Source organism: Cynocephalus volans, chromosome X, assembly GCF_027409185.1.
Source record: "Cynocephalus volans isolate mCynVol1 chromosome X, mCynVol1.pri, whole genome shotgun sequence".
Taxonomy (NCBI): domain Eukaryota; kingdom Metazoa; phylum Chordata; class Mammalia; order Dermoptera; family Cynocephalidae; genus Cynocephalus; species Cynocephalus volans.
This window is the reverse complement of record NC_084478.1, coordinates 24,875,046-24,890,263: the sequence shown is the minus strand read 5'-3', so window position 1 is coordinate 24,890,263 and position 15,218 is coordinate 24,875,046. Positions and strand designations below refer to the sequence as shown.

The 15,218-nt window shown below is 40.2% G+C and overlaps 1 protein-coding gene across 11 annotated transcripts in view; it reads right to left on the bottom strand.

Moving 5' to 3' along the window:
- REPS2 (RALBP1 associated Eps domain containing 2) overlaps positions 1-15,218 on the bottom strand; it is a 197,160-nt gene that overhangs the window by 119,581 nt on the left and 62,361 nt on the right. For 7 of the 11 annotated variants that reach the window (XM_063083469.1, XM_063083473.1, XM_063083475.1 and 4 more), the window contains exons 3-5: positions 13,833-13,981; positions 11,558-11,684; positions 7,134-7,231 (exon numbers count right to left, since the gene is read on the bottom strand). In XM_063083469.1, coding sequence (XP_062939539.1) covers positions 7,134-7,231; positions 11,558-11,684; positions 13,833-13,981 — 374 coding nt within the window. The remainder of the gene's footprint in view (positions 1-7,133; positions 7,232-11,557; positions 11,685-13,832; positions 13,982-15,218) is intronic. The other 4 variants (XM_063083471.1, XM_063083474.1, XM_063083477.1 and 1 more) reach the window with 1 other exon arrangement.

The following is a 15,218-nucleotide window of genomic DNA, read 5'->3' as shown; positions in this document are numbered from 1 at the left end:
CTTTTGGTACCCCACTTGGGCAGTTGTATAGTATTTGGAGGATCCTGTCTGCAGTATTTTGCCCATAGTGTTATAAGGACTCATCAGGGGTTCATTTGACAGGCCTATGTGTAAGTGTGCTATTTATTATGAACAATACTTTGGTAAGTGTGCTGTCTGTTGTGAATAGTGCTTTGGTAAGTGTGTTATTTGTTGTGAATAGTACTTTGGTAAGTGTGTTGTTTGTGTAAGCTGATATGGGAAACCAACCATCCATCCCAGTTATTAGTCCTCCAGGATGTATATTACAAATTGGGCTGAGTATAGCTATGAGCCCATGAAAAAAGAAGAATATGATTTTCTTTTGTAATAATGCATGGCCACAATACACATTGGGAGATCAGGATTAGTGGTCTGCAAATGGAAGTTTAAATTATACTACAGTTCTACAATTGGATCTATTTTGTCATAATCAGGGTAAGTGGGATGAGATTCCATATGGCCAATCTTTCATGTTGTTGTATCAAAGTAAAACAGATCATGAAAATTGTAAATTTTGATGCAAAGGTCAGAGGAGTTCTGAAACAAGAAAAAGAAACTGATTTTGCTTCCACAGATAGATCCTCTAAATGAATGGCCCTTGCCTCCACCCCTGGTGGAGCAAGAGGCTGAGAGATGGACTCCCATGCCATCTGTCCCTATTACCCTCTCCACTCCTCATCCTTTACCTATCCAGGCATATCTGCCTGATCCAGTTACTGGCCATGTTCTCAGCCGGCATCCATCTTGATTCCAGTGCCAGCCAGGGACCCACAAAAAGCAGGTACACAGCCACCAACTAAAAGCCACAGATTGCTACCCCTAATCAACCTCCACCCTATAATATTAAGGGAACTGGAGTATAGACTCCAACTTTATACCTATCCACAGATCTACTCAAAGGAAAGGAATCTGGCCCGGCTGAGAACATTGTCTCACCCTCTCATACCCAAAAGGGTATGCAGTTTGGCCAGGGGCCCTCTTCCACAGTGGGGCTATATCCCTTAAGACAAATGCCCATAGGTAAATTAAATGAAGATGGACAACCAGCTAGAATGATGTGGGTATACAGTCCTTTTACTACCTCTCACCTTTATAACTAGAAACAAAATATCCCCACTTATTAGGAGGTTCCTACTAAAATGACTGAACTCTCCCACTCTATTTTTACCACCCACCACCCTACTTAGGCAGACATACAGAATCTTCTCACTGTTTCATTGACCTCAGAGGAATTGGTACTGGAGAAAGCCAGGGAAGAATCCAACCAACTACACCCTAAGAACCCCAGTGACCTGGTAAGAGCCAGTGCTGAGGAAGCTGTCCCCTACCACAATCCTGAATGGGACCCTGACAACAGTGATGAAGGTAGGAGCCAACATTTTGGGGCATGCATACTGGTGGGATTGTGGAAAGGGGTGCCCAAAATCAAAAGTCTGAATAAAGTACATGAATTGAGGCAGGAACTTAATGAAAATCCACTTTTCTGGAACAGATTCTGGAGGCTTACTGAAATACACAGATGTGGATCCAAATAATCTAGAAAATACTCAATTTGTTATTATGACCTTTATCTGACAAAATTCACCCAATATCCAACAAAAACTGGATGGGGCCTTAATCCTGCCAGTGTCCCATCTAGTGGAAGTAGCCTATAAGATTTTTCTCAGTCAGGATCAGTTAAAGGATCAACAGAAGGATAAGAGGCCAAACTCACAGTGGTGGTCCTAGCTTAAAATCAGAAAACAGGAAGAGGCCCACAACATAAAAAGTCCCCTCAGAAAGGGCTTTCATCTAAACCTCTTTTAACTGAGACTCAGTGTGCCTATTGTAAGGTAGAAGGCCATTGGCGTAAAGATTGACCAAGGTTAAGAAGGGAAAACAAAAATGAAAATGTGCTCGATGGCTAGCTTACATGGAGGAGAAACTAGATGATCAAGTCCAGAGGTCCTTTTCTAGGCAGTAGAAAGACAACCTGCAATATCCCTCTCGCACCAAGAACCTCAGACAACTTTAGAGGTGAGAGGAAAAATGACTGATTTTCTTATTGACATGGAGCCACCTACTCTGTTCTTAGAGTTAGCTAAATTAACCCCCAAAGCTGTCAATAACAGGGGTATCTGGAGAGCCAGCTCAGCGCCATTTCTTACAGCCCCTGAAATGCAAGACTGGCTCAAATATATTGACACCAAGTCTTTTCAAGAAAAACACCAATTCACAACTGCAACCAAGATGCGTCAGACCTTATGATGTGTTACTTGTCACCTACTGACTTGATTGAAGCCCATCACTCTCTGCCCATTGCTCTTAGCATGTCATCCACTTTCTGGAACGCAGCTCGCAGGGCTCTGGTATTTGGCCCCTGCTTACCTCTTCAGCCACAGTAGTTTACTGCTCCTCTGCCTCCATTCTCTGGCTGTGCAGAGCCACTGGTCATTTCCCACATTTCCAGTGTTCTCTGTGTGGGAATCTTACTTTTTATTCCTACTTTTGCCTCCTTTGTTTTCTCCTTTGTCCTAATTCATCTATGCTTTTTGCTCCACTGATAACATGAAGTGTGAGAGTTTTCTAATACTTTCTAGTACATGTGATGTCTCCATTTTCTTTCTTTTTCTTTTTCTTTTTTTTTTTTTTTTTTTTGGCAGCTGGCTGGTACAGGGATCAAACCCTAGACTTTGGTGTTATAACACCACATGAGCTAACTGGCCAGCCTTCCATTTTCTTATTCTTAAAAAACAATGGTTCATTGCCCGTCTGCTCATTTCTCTGTTAAACTCAGCCAGATGGATGGGAGTCTGGTTGTTACTGATTTCTCCTCTCAGAGGCAACCAGGGTTGCCTGCTTCTTTTAGATTGTTCCAGGAACCTTTTATGCAGTGAGGATAACGGATTAGAAGAGGGCAAAAGTGGAAGCAAGAAGAGTTAGAGGCAAATAGATTCGGTGACAAAGAATAATGGCCTGAACCAAGGAGTGCAGAGGGAAGGACAGACAAGAGAGTTACTTGGACAGTGAAACGGAAAGGACTTAGTAAGTGAAGGGGTATAAGGGGTGAGAGAGGAGTCAAAGACAATTACCAGTATTCCAGTCTGTGTTAATGGGCAGATGGAGCCAGGATGAAAGCTGGTTTTGTGGAAAAGACATGTCAGTTGAAGGGGCCAATGGGATATTCATGGAAAGATGTCTGGCAGATGGAGATATGTGGTCATCAGCATCCACGGAGCCAAAGGGTAAGCAGAGCAAGGAGTGGGCCCAGGGATCACCAACATGTAAGGGGCAGGCAGAGGAAGGAGGACTGAAAAGGAAGATTATAAAGAGGTAGTCAAAGAAGCAGGAAGGGAAAGCAGGAGGAAAAGCAGAAGGATATGGCATCGCGGACACCAAATGATGAGAGCATTTCAAGGTGGTCAGTGTCAAAAGCTGCCAAGAAGTCAAATAAGACAACAACTTAACATAAGGTGATTTCTGACAATCCTGGCAAAAAAAGAGGCAGTGGAGTATAGTGGGAGCAGAAGGTACAATTTCTAAATCCCAGCAGAATTACAAATGACTATGTCATCTAGATGTTTAGGATAACTTGTGAAAAGTAAACCATAAAATGACCTCTAAATACATGATAACAGATGAAACAGGAAGGAAGACATAATTTCTTTACAAACCACTATTAACCTACCCACCAACATAGGATATGCTTAGTACCTGAAATTTCAAAGGGAAAAAAAATCCAACACTTGAACAAAAATGTGAAGTTTCTCAAATATTAAGCAAAAAAAATCATTCCAATATTTGGACACTGAATTTGGCATAAGACCTCTAAAATGCCAAGTCCATGGATTGCAACAGCACTGGCCGGGGGTCCCTAAAGTCTTCCCCCAGGACCCAAAGGCCATGCCTCCTTCTAATCAGGAAAGAAAGACTTGAACACAAGGCCACAGAGGAAGCTAGAAGAAAGAGAGAAGGTTGTCATCAGCACATTAACATGGCAACATGAGGGAAATTAGTCACCCCAGCCTAACCTTGCACCATACCTAATACTAATCCCCTACCACCAAGAACCTTCACTTCAAATCCCCTCATCTACATGACTAATTCAGATTGGCATTTTTCCTTCTGGAACATGGAGTCCAGCCAAACCAAGCTGACAGGCACACGAAGGAAACCTAAGAACTGATAAAAGAAAAACACATCAGCCATGAAAACCACAGATTGCTGTCCTGAGTAAGAAAGGTCCTGTGCTCTCATCTTAAACAGAAGGTCATGCTCGGAACTGGACATGGGGGGAACCTCCCCTAATACCAAACAAACATTAAGAGAATCACACTGTTGCAGATTGTTACAATGGACTGTTAAATCCATTCCAAGTTATTCATGTTACAGAAAAGAGAAGGAATTTTCCCAAGGTCACAGAGTTTGGCTGGACCTGGGCAAGAACCTGTCTGGTTTTTTCTGCACTATACCGCAAGCCCTCCTGATGTCCAACTGCTGCCAAATACCTATGCCCAGCCTTGTCTCTCCCCAAAGCTCCAGACCGATATAACCTACCAATTCTGATATCTACTCTGGGCTATCTCAAAAGCTCAATTCCTGACATCTAACACTGAACTCATGATCTTTCCCCAACAACAGTGTTTCATTCAGGGCTTCCTATATCAAGAGATGACATCACCATCCGTCTGGCTCCTGAGCCAGAGACCAAGGAATCATGTCCAGCCATACCACTTCCTACCTGTAACCTTAGGTAAATTAAATAAAATCTTTAAACTTCAGATTCTGTCATCTGAAAAGCAGGATAACAACAGTAATTACCTCATAAGATAGCTGTGAGCATTCAAAGAAAAGATGTATATAAAATGCTAGGCACATAGAAAATGTCTTTGTCTATCTTCTTGCTTGCTCCCTGATTCTCCTCCCTCACCTGGTTGACACCTATGTATCATTCCCATTTCAACTCAAATGTTATTCCCCTCTAGAAGTCTTCCTTGACCATCAAGGCTAGGTCACACCCCACCCCATTTTCCACCCTCATAGCATTTACTTAATGATAGTGTGGCTAATGACCATCTCCTCCAATAGCCTGTAAGCTCCATGAGAGCAGCGACTGCTAGTGTTATACCTCATTTTTATATTCTCAACACAGTACCTGGCACTTAATAGGTGTGCACTAAATATTAGTTGAGTGAAGGGATCAAGAAGCGTGTTTGTCAGCAGAAAAGCGGACCTAGAGATTAGAAGATAAGTCACAGGGCACCAATCCAAGTGAGTGTGCACAGCTATCCCATCCAGGGGGCTAGGTAGAAAGGGTCTGGCGAGCCCAGTTCTACCACTGCAAAGCTCAGGATGCATTGCTTGTTTGACCATTATTCTAACCATTCAGGATTTGGTCCCTACAGAGCCAGAACACACTCTGCAGGACCCTGCACAGCCACACCCTGGAGAGTTTTGGGATGAATCCCAGTCCCTCCAATAGCTTTCCTAATGTAAATATCACTCCATGATGTGTGTGATTCTCTTGTTTAAAGGTACATATTTTTTGTACCACAGGATCTCTGAATGCAGCCAACTACTACATCTGGAGTTCAGCTGAAGAAACAGCTATTTCAACATGGGCGTAAAAGTGAGCTGTACTGGCCCTAGGAGAGAATGGCATCTTGGTTCTCTTTTGTGGTACCAACAAGGGATTTTTAAGAATACATTTCAATACACCCAACATTTGTTTATGCAGCAACTCTAGAACCCAGCCTCCTTGTAATATGGGACTCTAATGCAGAGCAAAATATTTTAAAGTACAGGTTTTGACATTGGAAAGGCCTAGATTCAAATTCTAGTTCTATCATTACTAATCAAGAATGAAACAGACCAGCTACTTGACATCTCTAAGCCACAGTCAACTCATCTATACTAATAGACATAGCAGCACCTAGATTTTATGGTTGTAGGAATCATTAAATATAAATATATACCATATGGCTAAATTATTATCTTTAAGAAAATTCTTTGCACACAGGGTACCACCTTAGAAGATCAAGTTCTGCACCATGTGTAACACAGTGCCCATCCCCAGAAGGCAGAAGGTATTCAGTGAACACCAGGATTTTCCTCAGACCTTGTCTATTCTGTTCCAGACTAACAGCCCACTTCATTAGAGTGTCTGAAACCATCTTTCTATTTTGAATTGAATTGCCTGTGCATAAATGATCCTTCTTTCTGAGTTATACAACTGAAATGCTATACAAACTACCCCACCTTCCTCTTTAGTGTCAAACAGTAAACCCAGTTATTTTTTGTAATTTCTGTCATGCAGACACACACACACACACACACACACACCCACCCACCCACACACACACACACACACACACACACACACACACACACACACACACACACACACCCACCCTCCTTTGAGGAAATGACTTCCTCAGCACAGGACTCAGAGATATTATACAAAACAACAGCTGCAGACACAGAAAAAAATAAAAGCTCTATCCAAAGAAAAATACTGGAGAAATGGAAACTGAAATTGTCTAAGCTGTGGTGCAGCCAGAAGAAACTGAGATATCACCTGTGTTTTTGCCATAATGTTTCCTCTGTATCTATTACATATAGGAAATAGTAGTTGCTGCCACTTGTAAAAATAACTGTTCTCCAAACAACATTGGCCTAGGCACTGAAAGAGAATACAGAAGAACTACCTCTGCCTTCCAAAAGTTTACCACATAACTGGAGGCACAAAACAGATGAAAAATAGTTAGGTATGCACCGAATGAGTAATAAACAACAAGGCTGAGACAAGATAGCATTCTTTAGAAAAAGTGAATTTGTCCTGAATGAGGTGCCTAATAATTATGTAGATGAAGGTGGAAGAACATTTTAGACATAATAAAGATAAAGAACCAGCCTGGTTTATTCTAAAAACACTGAGAAGGGATAGAAACATACATAGTAGAAAAGATTTAGGAAAATATATAAGCAACAGAACATGAAGTACAATATTTACATTAAGAGGTAGTTTTATATCTTCCTTGCAATGAAAAAGAGGGCCCATCAAAAAGCCATGTCTCCAAAGCCCAAAGCTTGTTTCTACTCTCCCATTGGCATAACCCCACATCATCACTTACCCGGATAAGGGAAGCCTGATGCCGAAGGGGCTTGGCTCCTGGGCCCCCTGATGAGGGTCCCTCTGGTTGGACAAGGGGCTGTCTCGCTTCATAAGGAGCTGAAAAGGCAGAAGGGAAAGCCAACAAGGTATACAAAGATTCCACTCCAAAATTATGACTCCACACTCAAACTGATACAGTGTCTGCTTTTCGGGGAAAAATTGACAAAACAGTTAGAGTACATGCTTATATGGCCACCTAGAACAGATAAATCCTGATGCTCTTCATCACAATTTCACTGAACAACATAAAGACAGTGAACCAATTCATGATAAGGCAGAAAAATATTTACATTAGGTTAAAAATAGTGAGAACCTCAACTGGGACAGAAAACAAGAGTAGCTAGGATAGTGCCATGTTATAAGCATTCAAATTCTAAATATAAGGTAAATATACCCCCCCATTTAAATGTCTTCCATTCATCATCCACTCCCCAAAGAAAAAAACTAATATGCATTTTGAACACTAAGAATATTATCGTTTATTTTGTTTATTTTTGAAAAATAAATGGCACTGTCTTCCTTACCAGACAGAATATAAAACCAAGTAGAGAAAAATAAAAGTGAATAAATGTATTTTGTTTAGTATTCTACTATTAAAGCCAAACTATTTAAAAATAATTTTGCTGCCTTTTAGAAAAGTTTTTAAGCCATAAAAATTGATGTACTTTTTTACTCTTTTTTACTTCCAGAAAACTTAATAACGACCTTGCCAATATGGTAGGGAGACAGTTAAACATAACAAGGCAGTATTCATCTACAACAGAAAGGAGAAAATTATAACCCAAGCTGAAACCATTTCTCATCTCTGTAAGTTAGCAGTTTGAGGTTTTGAAAGTATTTAAATAAGTACAACACTTTCTTTCTGTAGCTTACTTATAAATAAAATTAGGTGGAGAATAAAGCAGCCTGTGAGAGCACCATATTTAGCATAGTTTGATCCTTTTAAACTAAAGAAGGTACAACGATAGCACATCAAGTACAATAAACCAGTCTTGGGCTCACATCTGCTTTATGTATTTCTTCCTAGCAACTGGAACACAACATTATAACACATCAAAATACATTAACACACATTAAAAATATCAAATGATTGCCTGGCAAACCATTAAGTGGATTTTTGAGAACCTAAGAATGGATAAAAATATAAAAACTGCAAAAGAAACATAAAGAGCACATAATCCAAATCTTAAAGAGTAAGTCTCAGCTGGTAGGCAGGCATTGTCTTTTGAGAAGAAGAATTTTTTTTAAATCACTCCATGGTGATAGAACACAGAATTAAACCCTTAATGCCAACTGCACTATGTGGAAAGGTTTTAAACACAGTAAACTGTAGGTAGCATGACTGGGATCCTAGTGGTCATGAACAAAAGCTTTCCATAAGGAAGGGGCTTCTACTGCTGGGGGAGACATGCAGGAGAAGGCCACCTTGGCTCTAGTCCCTCACCTACAAGGGCCTTCCCTTGGAAAAGACAGATATATCTCATCTGTAATGCTTGGATGAAGACTTAGCTATTTGGGGGGTCATATTTGGAGAGGGAGATATTCTCTTCCTACTCATGTGGGAAGCCTGGGCTGGTCATGCCTGCCTATGACTGGAAAGATGAGTGTCTGAAGCCCATCCAGTCACAAATCTAAGACATGTCCTCTGATCAGCTATATTAGTAACAATGGTGTGACTTCTGGCTCATTCCTCAATTGGATCTGAACTTAGGAGATAAAAAGGTAGGTATTATCACCTCAACTCTCTTTCCTCCCAAATGAAACCCAAAACATGCAACTCAGTGCAAAACAAACAATTCTTCAATCCCCTACAAGAGGTTACGAGGAGCTAGAAGTACCATCTTTCTCCAAGGAAGGAGTATAAAAAACACCCTGAAGATTACATCACTCTGGTGTCAAACTGGAACTTTTTGTCAGTTTCTTATTCACCTAAGACCCAGTGATTCCACTCGTAGGTGCCAGGAAAATGACAGCTTATGTCACAAAAAGACTCATACATGAATGTTTATAGTAAGTACCCTTACTCAGAATAGCCAAACACTGGAAACAACTCAAATGTCCATCAGCAGTAAAATGATTATTAAGTTGTATAAATTCGGGCCGAGCCCGTGGCGCACTCAGGAGAGTGTGGCGCTGGGAGCGCAGCGATGCTCCTGCCGCGGGTTCGGATCCCATATAGGAATGGCTGGTGCACTCACTGGCTGAGTGCCGGTCATGAAAAAGACAAAAAAAAAAAAAAAAAAAGTTACGCAAATTTGGAAGACAAAAAATATTTTTTTTAAAAAAAAAAAAGTTGTATAAATTCCATGCATACAATGGAATACTACTGAATGATAAAAAGGAATAAGCTACTGATACAACAATATGGATAAATTTCAACCATTATGCTGAGGGAAAGATGACTGGAGAGGGGCATCTCTGGCATAATGGAAACGTTCTATTCTTGATCTAAGTAGTGGCTACATGGGCATACCCATTTGTTAAAACTCAAATTGCATTTTATCATACATACATTTTACCTCACTTAAAAGAAGTATAAAAAGAAATAAAGGTATGGACAGCCTTGGCATAGGCTGCTATCAAAAAAGATGGAGAGGGGGCCGAGCCCATGGCGCACTCGGGAGAGTGTGGCGCTGGGAGCGCGGCAACGCTCCCGCCGCGGGTTCGGATCCTATATAGGAATGGCCGGTGCGCTCACTGGCTGAGCGCCGGTCACGAAATAGACAAAAAAAAAAAAAAAAAAAAAAAAAAGATGGAGAGGGCCGGCCCCGTGGCGCACTCGGGTGAGTGCAGCGGGAGCACCGCGGGTTCGGATCCTATATAGGGATGGCCGGTGCGCTCACTGGCTGAGCGCGGTGCGGGCGACACCAAGCCAAGGGGTTGCAATCCCCTTACCGGTCACAAAAAGACAAAAAAAAAAAAAAAAAAAAAAAAAAGATGGAGAGAAGTAGGCTCCTTCCTTGCCAATGGGGGAACGGAAGCCCAATTAGATGGAATGAAAAGGGAATGAGGCATGAAGGAGATAGAGTACAGACAAGTTTTTTTTAAGGAGTACCAAAGACAGAACTTGGTGATAGGCTGACTCAGTATAACAAAAACAGATTTACCTGTAAATTAAAAAAATCAACTTCTAAGCCTAAATAAGATTTGAAATAGAAAAAAAAATCGACTTATAAAAATAGGGAAATCAATCCCTTTTAGTTTCAGACACCAGTGGAATATTCAAGTTGCAGGAGAGTGATTTTTTTGTTACTATCCACTAGCAGCAGATCTTGTATTTGCATAGGACTTAATTTCCAAACAGATTTTACACTCCTGCTCTCACTTAATCCTCATAATACCCCTATAGGACACTGTTACTCCATTTTAAAAGAGTAGAGGAAACCATGGCTCAGAGAAGTTAAATGGCTTGCCCAGAGACCTACAGCTAGTCTCAGAAACCCCACCTTCTGATTCCAATCAAAAGCTATTTCCATCACACCATACCTGCTTCTCTCTGCAAGATTACAGCCTCTCTTTAGTTCAGCCTAACACACATTATTATTTCTGTGCCCCTCTAGAAGTCACCACTATTTTCAATGCAGTAAAAACCAGCAGAAACTGGGTCATTTTCAGCCACAGCGCAGAAAACAAAAAAGGAGGTTACAGATACCCAATTCTAGAATACCTTTAATTGGTCATATCTTAAACTAGAAGCCTGAATCCCAGGAGGACAAGATGCTGAAGTGAATTTATGGAGCTTTAAGCACTGCAGCCTGGGCAGCCAACTCTGCAAGTCATCCTCAAAACTAACTAATGTATTTTACCACTAACACGGCCCGCAGAGCATAAATGTGAGCAAGCAGGCAACCTCACAATTGTGCACATTACACACTTCTCAGCAAAATGCTATCCCTAGCATTTCCTTTATTCTTATTCCAAAACACAAGAGCTAAATATCTTCTTTTATATACTCAGTCTTTAAAGGTTGGATTAACTCTTTCTTTTGCACAGTTACATTTTTAAGAAATCTCATAAAAGCAGTTATAATATAATATGTTTGGTATATTTGCAGAAAGGAATAACAATTCCAAAAAAACACAAACCTTTAACATGCTATGTTCCTGTTTAATGAAATCTGTAAATGAAAGATTAAATCATCTAAATAGTTGCTTACAAGTCTAAAGATGAATTAGTGTCTAGGAGACAAAGCATTACTGAGAGATGTTTAAGTTCATTTTTTTTAAAGACCTTGCTTGACAGCATAAAATTAAATTGAGGCATGTTCCCAAAGACAGGGGTAATTAAATCCGGAAATTAAGCAGCTGGTGGCATTGCTGCCTGGTAGATTAAGGAGTCTGTAAGACACTGCTTGGGACAGCTGGCCCCCAGGTCGCCTCTTACCTGGATGCATCTGTTCTGTGCCGCTCCGCAGTTTGCTGTAGCCATGGCTCAAGGGCACCCTCTGGTAATGAGGCGGGGAAGAAGGAGGGGAGGCGAGGGGTGACATCGTGGGAGACTGTGTTTCCTGCTTCAAAGAACCAGAGCAGAGTTCAGAGGCGACCACTTGAGAAGCCTGGTGTTCTAAGCTGCAGTTAGGAAGCATAACACAACTCTACTGCTGGTGACCTGGCTGATTTAACTAATGGGGGGAAATGTTTTCTCAAAAATGCAGCACGGTTAAAAAGCAGTGTCTGAGGATTCAAAAATCTCCCAGAGAATAGTCTCACCAGTGCTGAGTTACCTAGATTACTAAAACAATCCTGAAACATTTTCAGTTATTCCAGTAATATTTTCCTTTGGAAAATGAAAGACAATGATCACATGAAATAATATCCATACCTCCCAATTGTGACCTCTTTGTGGATAGATTCCATTTTTGTTCATTAATAAAGAATCCTATTTCTTGGATTTATACTTAAAGTCTTCCAGCAAATATGAATATTAAAATATATTTTTAAATGCTTAATGTTAAATATTCTTGGAGCTTACTATGCCAAAGTAAAATGCCAGCTTTTTTTTTTTTTTCCTTTTTACACTGAGAGATTGCAATTCATGATGGGTAAACCACTCAAACTAGCCTACTCCTAAATACTAAGATGAAGCCTTAACAAGCTACAATTTGAATGCCAATTTGAATATTAACCCAATGTAGGACCCTAGGCAAGGTAAGCAACCTTACCTGCTGCTAGGTTTCCTCCTTTTTTTTTTTTTTTTTTAATACTACCAATAGGCTTGTAACGATGGACCCAAGTTACAAGGAAACAGTGCTTTTTATCAACACAGAGACTATTATAGGCTCCCTTAGTCTAAAGAGAAATATGCAACCTAAGATGCTGATCAAATACTCTTCCTCAAGGAAAAGATAAATATATATTCTCTGCAGTATGAGCTCTCACACTCATGGATTGGGTGGGACTAGCATAAACCTAGCCTGAACTGAAAGGATGTGTCTTCATTCACACAGCCAGGGACTGGGCCTGAAAATTTCCTGGGGCATCAGCCACTGTGGGACAGTGGGTCCTTGTTCTTCTCCAAATGCTGGAGGGAAAACACGTCAAAGAACGTTGTCTGAAAATTCCTATACCCCCCTCCTTTTTCAATATGTCCCTGAAGAACTGGTTTAAAATATGTCCGAATTATGAAAGCAACAGTACATGGAATTGTATAACAGGATGTGTATACCTCCCTTAACTGTAAAGATAAAGCTTTGTAGCAATACCTCATATATCCAACATTATCAGGATGAGCCATGTTAGTTTTCCAACATAATCTGTTAATATTCACTGTATTTTTAAAACATTTTGATTCAAGTCTTCCTAAAATATAACAAATTTCTTTACCTTATAGAAAACACTACGTCAAATATAATTTGACCTATCTGCATGATTCAATCTATTAGAAGTATGAGCTGCACCTTGATGCCCTCGGAGTTTGCTAATGTGTAGACTATTTACCTCTTCTTGACATGCCCATTCTTCTGGGATTTTATACTTTTGTCTCTACCAATCACCACCTGACTACTGCAATTAGTGGTTTAATTTTAAAAGCCCATCCTCCCTATTCTGGTTCCAAACCTGCTAAATAGGCAATGGTAGCATTTCCCAAGATGGCATTCCAAACATGTTCCCCAAGAAAGGATTCCTGGTGAAAGAAATTTAGTAAACAAAGATCTCCAGGTCCCTTCACTGCAGGACTTCTCAGGGCTTTTACTGTGCTAATGTGTACTGTGGATTTCCAAGACTGAGAATTTAGTCTTTCCCCCAAGAATAGGATATGAAGCAGCATTCTCCAAACATATTTAACCACAGAATCCTTTTCTGCAGACTTCTTTTTAGAGGAGAGGACCTATTAAAAACTCCTGGAAGTTACATTTCAAAGAACCCATTTAGAAAATGACTGCCCTAGAGAAATCAAATAAGTGTATTAAATCAGCAGCCTTATTTTAGATACAATTCTACATTAAATTAGGTTCTATAAAGGGCCTGTGGGTGGCTCATGGTAATACCTACGCGTCAGCCTCTTTTTCTTGCTGCAAAGAAACTTTACTGGCTCACTTCCAAGTCTATAATTGTGCTCCATATGGTGAGATTTGCTGGAAGCTTAACAGCAGATGAGGTCCTGCTATGTGAGGTTTCATGGTCAGAATCAAATGAACATGCCTGATCAGACTGTTTACCTGTTTATCCTCATCGTCCATTCTTTTGAAGGAATTTTTTTCCGTGGTTAAATATGGAATTTGAACCTTAGTTCCATGCAGCTCAGCCGGGTTCCCAAATCGTATCTCACCATCGTTCTTTGACATCATAAAGCGAGGCAGAGGCAATTCTTTAGGACCAGAATCAGAGAAGCTTACTTTATTTAAAAACTGCAAAAAGGGGAACTCAATAGCCAAAAGATGAATCATTTTTGAGGAAAAATTCCAGAGCACTAAATATAGATTAAATTTTGATTTAGACAATACAGATTCCTATAATAATGTCATGACAGAAAAATGCTACAGTTTAACCAAGGTATTCTGGCTTAACATTTTTCTTTTTTTTTTTCTTTTTCAACCTATCACAGTTGTCATGCAAGGCTTAACATTTTTCAGTGTTGCCGAATCATTGCAGAACAAATTCAGGTTTGACACTGATCTCCTTCTTTATCCTTTAGTCCAGCACCAAGAAAAAGGATATGACATTACATAAATACAGTAGTAAGTGGCAAATGGTAGCAGGTAAAACTTACATAGTGCTTAAATATGCCAGGCACAGTATTAAGGATCTGCAAATATTAACTTATTTAATCCTCACAACAACTCTGCAAGATAAAACTATCATTATCCTCCCATTACAGATGTGAAAAGAGATATGTAGGGGCTAAGTAACGTCCCCAAGATCACATAACATATCTGTGGCAGAGCCAGGGTTTGGACTCAGGCAAGGTGATTTGTAACCAGTACCCTACAGAAAAAAAGTCCCTCATTCCTAGGGCAAATTTACTGGGTAGAACAGTTTCTCACCCTATGTTATTCTTCAAGGAATTTTCACACTCAATCTCTGGTTGTCTTTTCATAACAGAATAAGGAAAATGGTATCAAGTTAGAGCAATCGATCTAACATTCAGCTAGATTCTACTGTCAAAACCATTAGCCACTCACAATGCTACAAAGAGCTGAAATGCAACAGTCTGGTGTATTTACTTATCCTTCAAATTTCTCACAAAACTATCCTGAAGATGGAAATGATGCTTTGGCACACTTCTAGTTCTCAGCACAGCAGATCACACACAATCACACAGCACAAAAGACCTACAAAACTGGGGATAATATTATGGATTATCCATAATGATTTGCATCTGCATCCATTGTTCAGGATAATATTCATCAGTGTGCCTCTGCGCTTCCATCAGCTTTCTATTCCAAAAACACAGCTGCACTTCCAATGATTGATGCTGTGCTAGAGCCAGAAAACATCTTAGCAACAGCAAGTATCCTAGCTCCCCAGGCAAAGAAGGCCCCTTAGTTCTCTAATATCCACATCATGTTTATTTTTAGTTGCTATGTCCACATTTGATTCAAAGA